The 7,077-nt window shown below is 48.6% G+C and overlaps 1 protein-coding gene across 2 annotated transcripts; it reads left to right on the plus strand.

Moving 5' to 3' along the window:
• Positions 1–1,351: 1,351 nt before the first annotated feature.
• Positions 1,352–6,636, plus strand: PAX6 (paired box 6). Of its 2 annotated transcripts, none has more exons than XM_010294250.1 (6): positions 1,352–1,510; positions 2,368–2,450; positions 2,736–2,886; positions 3,009–3,124; positions 5,223–5,373; positions 6,232–6,636. In XM_010294250.1, exons 1-6 carry the CDS (start codon positions 1,432–1,434, stop codon positions 6,315–6,317), a joined length of 666 nt encoding a protein of 221 aa, XP_010292552.1. In that variant the 5' UTR covers positions 1,352–1,431; the 3' UTR covers positions 6,318–6,636. The 2 variants fall into 2 exon arrangements, with proteins under 2 accessions (XP_010292552.1, XP_010292553.1); XM_010294251.1 differs by having other exon boundaries at positions 3,027–3,124.
• Positions 6,637–7,077: the final 441 nt, after the last annotated feature.

The raw sequence follows: 7,077 nt of genomic DNA on the forward strand, positions 1-7,077 counted from the left end.
ATCCCCGTGTTTAAATGGGGGAGAAAGTTCGGGTTTTAAAACATTTCAAAGTGGTTGAAAGGGTCCCACCAGACCCTGTCACAATTCCCCCCGAGCTTTGAAGGCCGGGGCCATTGTTCGCCGGTTATAAATGATATTACTTTAAAGTTGATTTCCCACAATATTTAAAGGATGTAGCGGGAGCGTCGCTATTTATTTTTGGCGTAACTTTTCAAGGGAATTAGCATAAGCAGCCCATGCGCCCCTCATCCCATCTCCCCCTTCACGCGACATCAAAACGCCTCGAAAAGAAATGCTTTGAAAGGAGAGGGGGAGCTAATTTGGGGACAACGACTTCCCCGCCTCGGCAGCAGCGCCCGCCCCTGCCGCCCTGGGGGTCCCTGGGGTGCCGCGTCCCGCGGCCGCCCCGAAGGAGAGCACGACGAAACTTTCCCCCTGTTCAATGGCAGAAATTGCACTAAAAGTGGTGGAAATGCCCTAATTAAAGACGTACCGCTTTTAAGCCATATGCCAAACGTTCAGCTGCAGAGCAGCGTATTTAGCTAGCTAGTGAACTCGCTACTATTTCTTTTAAAATTACATGTTAAAATTTTAAAAGAAATCTTACTTTTCTCTGGTGCAACACATTACAAAGAATGGACAGTCCTTTTATCTAAATATAAAATTCCATTTTCAGCAATTATAGCCTGTTCTTGGTGATGATATAATTACAGCTGTGCTCAGTAATAGGTGTCAAGGCAATGCACACTCATACAATAGTTGAATAAAACTGCAGAACAATGCAGGCACTTCTAAATTCACAACCTTTAAAATGAAATTGACTGTGCAGAATTCAAATAAAAACTGGATAAATATTTTTTAAAAAAGATTACAAGCTTGGTTTGGTTTCTTAATAGCATTTTCTGCAAACCTATCAACATCTAATTGATTAGATAGGAGTTACTGATTGTAGATAATCTGAAATACTGAACATCACTATTTTAAATATAGCAATAGGTAAATATATGCAGCAGACAGAGGAGACTGCCATGGCACTTCAGCAGCGATTCATGGAAAGAATCACTTTCAGGGGAAAGTATTTTTATGCACGTTTTATTCCAGAGGGAAAACAAAATGAAATTAAGACCAGGCGATCGTAATTCCTCATCTCCAATGTTTACGATAACGCTGGGCACGGAAACGTTTCCCTGTTACCCATGTCAGTAGCGCAACGTTGCTTTGATACCCGAGACGTTTTTAAAGGAGGGTGTCAGCAAACATGGCCGAACTTGTTTCTGATCGCGTTATTTCTCTGATAGGGATCTTAAAACAAGGGTACCTGCATTTCATTTTCCGACTCTCTGTTCCCCAGATGGCTGTCCGCAACAGGAGGGAGGAGGGGAAAACACTAACTCCATCAGCTCTAACGGAGAAGATTCAGATGAGGCCCAAATGAGACTCCAGCTGAAAAGAAAGCTGCAGAGAAATAGGACATCCTTTACCCAAGAGCAAATCGAAGCCCTTGAGAAAGGTAAGTGACATTTTCCTGTGTCTGAAGCAGGAGAGAAACACAAAACATACCCTGGCTATATTAAGAACTTGAACGGAAGCATGGCATTCACGTGCCTTATATATATGTATATATTTTAAGTCCGTGGCTCCCTTGATGCTCTTTTATTCATTGAGCTCCAAATATTCATGGATGGCTGCGGTATGCACCAAAAAGCTGTTAAAAGGTTATCAAAGGGAACGCACTCAGGGCACAGATCATACCGAAACATCAATGTTACACCCCGGGCTCCTCTCACGGGGGATAAATCTCCTCCTGCCGACTGTGCCGCGTCCCCGGGCGGGCCACGTCGCTGTACGCCGGGAAGGCGAGGGCAGGCAGCTGGGGCTGGCAGCAGCCCTCCGTGCCTTCCCCCACGCTCGCTCCCCGTCCCCAGCGCTGCCGCTGCCCGGGGCTGGGAGCAGGTGCCCTTTTCCCTGACCGGCCTGGGTGCACCTCGCCTCTGACACGCTGCGGATCTTTGTTCTTATTTTCCGCTGTTATTTAGCGACGTGCCATTTCGCTTATTGGTGACAGGGTCAGAGCTGCCTTGGGGACCCCCTCAGCGGAGGCAGAAGCCCTCACTGCTTCTTGAAAAGATGCAGCGCGTTGCACCCAAGCCTGCCTATCCCCTTAGCGATATCCCCCAGCAGGCAAGGCATCCCCCTTCCTAACGCGCCCGCGCACACACAGGCACGCACACACACAAAGCTCAGCTTTGCCTTCACAGCCATGTTCCTTAGGAGCGTTCGGAGCATAGGCAGTGCAGGAACGACTCTGACTTTACAGCCAGCCACATGAACTCTTTGCAACTAACGCAATAATATTCCCTCCTGCAGAATTTGAGAGGACCCACTATCCCGATGTGTTTGCAAGAGAGAGACTAGCTGCTAAAATAGACCTGCCTGAAGCAAGGATACAGGTACTCAGTTGCTGTGCAGTTATGAGCATTATTATTTTTACTATTACTATCCTAATTTTGTTACTCTTGGCTTCTCAGGAGTAACAGGGCAGCCCCTGCTTAGGATCAGATATTTGTCCATCTCCTCCTTCAGGAAAATAGCAGCAGCTGGGGTTTGCTTTCGCACGCTGCTTTGCTGCGCTGCACGCCAGCTTTCTATCAGCACGGCTTTGAGTTATGTGGGGGAGGCCCCACGCCTCTAGTCCTTGTAAGGTCACTCACATCTCTCAAACGCTCTGTTTCCAGGTGTGGTTTTCTAACAGAAGGGCCAAGTGGAGAAGGGAAGAGAAGCTGAGGAACCAGCGAAGACAAGCCAGCAACACCCCCAGCCACATTCCCATCAGTAGTAGTTTCAGCACAAGCGTTTACCAGCCGATCCCGCAACCGACCACCCCCGGTAATGCCACCGACCCGCTCACGTCCACCCACCCTCTTGGGAAAATGAGACTCTGAGACTGTATCGCCGATTGCAATTGTGGTTAAACTAATGTGTTCATCTATCTGTCTATTCTATTATAGTTTCCTCTTTCACATCAGGTTCCATGTTGGGCAGAACGGACACGGCGCTCACAAACACGTACAGCGCGCTGCCGCCCATGCCTAGCTTCACCATGGCCAACAACCTGCCTATGCAAGTAAGTCCGGTGCCGCCGCCACGGCACGACGCTCCCTCGGGACTCGGCGGCCCCTGGGGTGTGCGGGAGTGTGGGAGGGGGCCCTTCCTCCGCAGGACGGGGGGTTATGGACCCAAACCCCGCTGCAGGGAAACCGGCACCCAAGGCTTCCCTGGCATCAACAGATGCCCTATTTGGGAGAATCACAAGGGAAAGGGCACTGTATGACCTGGTGCTCTGACAAGCCCTTTTCCCGAATTTTGAAAGAGAATGGTCCTCAAAATTACAAGGCAACAAATCTGTGATGAAAAAACCCTTTTTGGACACCCCGCGCCGGTTAACCTATGGAACTCACCGGTGCAGTATTGTGGAAATTGCTGCTGGAGGGATCCGACCTTCTCGGCGTAGGTAATGTGGCGGCGGCGCATTAGGAACACCTGAGCGAGGGAAGGATGTGATTAGCATCAGTGGTTATGCCAGCTAAGCCAGAATTGCGAGAGCTGTCAATCCTCATGCCTGAAAGCATTAGCTGATCACCAGCTGGGTTAGGAAGAAATCTATTCCTTTGGGGTCTGTTTCTATAGACCTTTCAGATGCAAAATTCCTCCTTTTTTAATGGTGGGGTTGGCCTAGGAAGGTGCTGGCCAATTACGGGAGTTTTACAGCTTTGTCTGAGGCGCACAGCATTGACCACTGCTGGAGACAGGCGAGCAGATTAAAGAGCCTGACTCCTTCGCTGCGGCAATTACTATGTTACTAATTGCTGAACCAAAATTAACCAAATAAAGTTAGAGTCTCGCAAGTCCGTGGAAAGAAATGACGTTGGCTAGGTCGCTATTTTGTGACGTTGGAGGCTGGCTGCACCGTTCCCAGCAGTGGGCTGAGAGGAGACGACAGAAGATCAAAAGACTAATAGAGGAGGGGACCCTCGGGAAAGCAGGAGGCTCCGGGTTCACCGCCAGGCACCTGGGCAGGGACCTGGCACGTGTGAGCCGCTCTGGAAAGTCCTGCCTACGTGGCCACCACGATGTGATGGCCACGCGATGTTGGAGCTGGAGATTGGGCAGCTGAAATGTTGGCATCTCCTTGCGGAAGCGGGGCGCGTTGCTGGTTCTCCCGGAGCGCGGTGTGAGTGCTTAGCGAGTGAGGTTGTCAGTATTTTTGGAGGCGGCATGTGTTGGAGACGTGCAGATGGAGGAAGTACATGTAGACATGTCGAGTCTCACGCGCTCAGCGCGGGAATTACTCACCCTGCTTCCCGCTCCCCTGCTGCTTCCCCATGCTGGGGCTGCACTGGTCCCCAGTCCCCCCCACCCTGGAGCGGGAGATGCCCTTGCTTGGTCCCTCCCCGGCACCGTGCCATCCCTCACCCCCTGCTCCCAGCTGCTCTTGCCCCGGCAGGTGGAGTTTTAGGTGTTGGAATTTAGGTAAATGGAGAATTCTGGTCTCCTGGGATGCTGCTGGCATGGGTTTGGGGTGACTGTGGCTCTGACGGGGGATCAGTGCACACGTACGTGTGGCTTTGGGGTGGCTGCGGCTCTGACGGGGGTTCAGCGCACAATGTATGTGTGCATTGATCCCCCTTCAGAGCCTGGGTCACCCCAAACCCGCACATCATCTCTGCGTACGTGCAACATGCTCGCAGATGCAGGACCAGCCCGTGCGCCTCAGTGGAGTAATTTTTAGTTACACCCCTAATCGTTTTTAGTTACACCACCAAATGCAAGGGAAGATGCCAGCCCTGCTCTGTCTTTCTGTGCCCGCAATTGGCAGGAGACATCTTTCTTCTACATAAGCACAAACAAGGGCTTTGGTTCCTTGGCGGCTTAGCTGTGTAACACCTTCGTTAGCATCTAGATACAGGGATCTGCTCGCCAAGCATGTCTGAAAAGGCGCCAGTGACCGCCCACGTTATTTCCGTAGACCCAAAACCTCTGGCAAGAGGCTGTTTGGTTGAGCTCCTAAATAGGGCTTTAGGTCTCGGTCCCCGAATTTTAAACTGAAACTCGTTTTCGCTTGTGCGTGCTGCTTCTGAGGGCTGACACGTCCACCCAGAAGAGCGTAGCGCCGTGTTTACCTCGTCCGATACTTAATGCTGTTTTGTCCTTTGCTCCCATAGCCCCCGGTACCCAGCCAGACCTCCTCCTACTCTTGCATGCTGCCCACCAGTCCATCGGTGAATGGACGGAGCTATGATACATACACCCCTCCTCACATGCAGACACACATGAACAGCCAGCCGATGGGCACCTCTGGCACCACTTCCACAGGTGAGTGGCCCCGCGCTCCCCCCGCCCCTCTGCCAGCGTGGCTTCCTTGCTGCGGCCGCCCGGTTCCTCGCATGTCTTCTCTGGGAGAAGTCTCTCCCCGCCGTTGGGGAGAGGGCTCTATGTCGAGTTTAGCAGCTGCCGAAGCGGGCAGAAGACAAAAGCGTATAACCTTGCAGGCTGGAGCAGAAAGTCCGGTTTGTGAGCTGCGGCGGAAGGGGCAGGTGAAGGAGGGGCCATGGACGGAGGTGGCGTTTGAATGGCGGCAGAGCGGAAAGCTCTGCGGTGAGGCCCCCATCCCGCAGAATCTTCCCTGTATAATTAAATTCTAAAGCAGCACTTATTTCAACGTTAGATTTCAGTGGAGCTACTCGTACCCGTGAAGTTAATTGTATGTGAAAACGTTTGCAGGACCGGGCGTGTTTTTACCGTGTCTGTGTCACAGGATATTTGTTGCTAAAGACTTGAAGTTACGGGCAAGGCGGGGAACCTATAGAAATATTAACCTACACATAAGAAGGCAAAATAGGGAAAAAAATGGGTAAGTGTCAGCATAAGCAGGAGCAAGGCAGACACATATTAAAATAATAGAAATGTTCAGTGTATTTTGGGCTGAATTCCCAATGGCTACAAATGAGCCGAGGCTCTGGCATTTATCTCAAAGCATGACAGTTTATTTATAACGAATCGGTGAGATGTGCATAGGTTTTTAAAACATTACCCCCCTCGCCCCAATTCTGCAGGCTGGTAGACAGTGAGATTTGATACCGGAATACAAGCACAAATCTGTGAAACTCTAAAGCAAAAATTGTGCTATGTATATAAAAACTAAAACACCCATTTTCCCCCCTCAATTTTCAGGTCTCATTTCCCCTGGAGTGTCAGTTCCAGTTCAAGTTCCTGGCAGTGAACCTGATATGTCTCAATACTGGCCAAGATTACAGTAAAACATGTGTTAATTCCGTAAATGACTATATGGACAACAGTTGGATGTTCAGCAGTATTTTATAAAGGAAGAATGGCTCTCAGAGTACTTCTGTACTGCAACTGTGCCCTACGCTGTAACACATGGAAAAGACTTTCACATGGACCTTTGAACACTGAAGGCATTATATCAGTTGGAACAAATCTTCATTTTGGTATCCAAACTTTTATTCATTTTGGTGTATTATTTGTAAATGGGCATTTGTATGTTATAATGAAAAAAAAAAAAAGAACAATGTAGACTGGATGGATGTTTGATCTGTGTTGGTCATGAAGTTGTTTTAAAAAAAAAAAAGAAAAGGAAAAAAAAAAGAAGCCATGATCAACAAGCTTTGCCACGAATTTAAGAGTTTTATCAAGATATATCGAATACTTCTACCAATCTGTTCATAGATTATGGATCGATGTTCCAAGTTTCTATCATCATTCCATTGCATATAATTAAACCTGGAACAATACGCACTAGATTTATGTAAGAAAAATATCTGTTGGCATTTCCAAAGGTTGTTAACGGCTGAAGCTATGTGCAAACAGGGGTTAAGACAGAACTTCGGTGAAGAAAAGAGTTTGATAGATAAAAGGTAGATTGTGTCTTCGATATAATCCAATTTGTTTTATGTCGAAATGTAAGTATTTGTCTTCCCTAGAAATCTCCCAGAATGATTTCTATAATAAAGTTAATTTCATTTATATTTGACAAGAATATTCTATAGATGTTTTATA

Source organism: Phaethon lepturus, unplaced genomic scaffold (genome assembly GCF_000687285.1).
Source record: "Phaethon lepturus isolate BGI_N335 unplaced genomic scaffold, ASM68728v1 scaffold56549, whole genome shotgun sequence".
Classification (NCBI taxonomy): Eukaryota; Metazoa; Chordata; class Aves; order Phaethontiformes; family Phaethontidae; genus Phaethon; species Phaethon lepturus.

Bases quoted from the DNA above. Each gene is read 5' to 3' on its own strand.
- PAX6 (XM_010294250.1), top strand. From the start codon at position 1,432: ATGAGACTCCAGCTGAAAAGAAAGCTGCAGAGAAATAGGACATCCTTT. The intron at 2,451-2,735 runs GTACTCAGTTGC...CTCTGTTTCCAG, and splicing joins TGCCTGAAGCAAGGATACAG to GTGTGGTTTTCTAACAGAAG. The intron at 3,125-5,222 runs GTAAGTCCGGTG...TTGCTCCCATAG, and splicing joins CCAACAACCTGCCTATGCAA to CCCCCGGTACCCAGCCAGAC.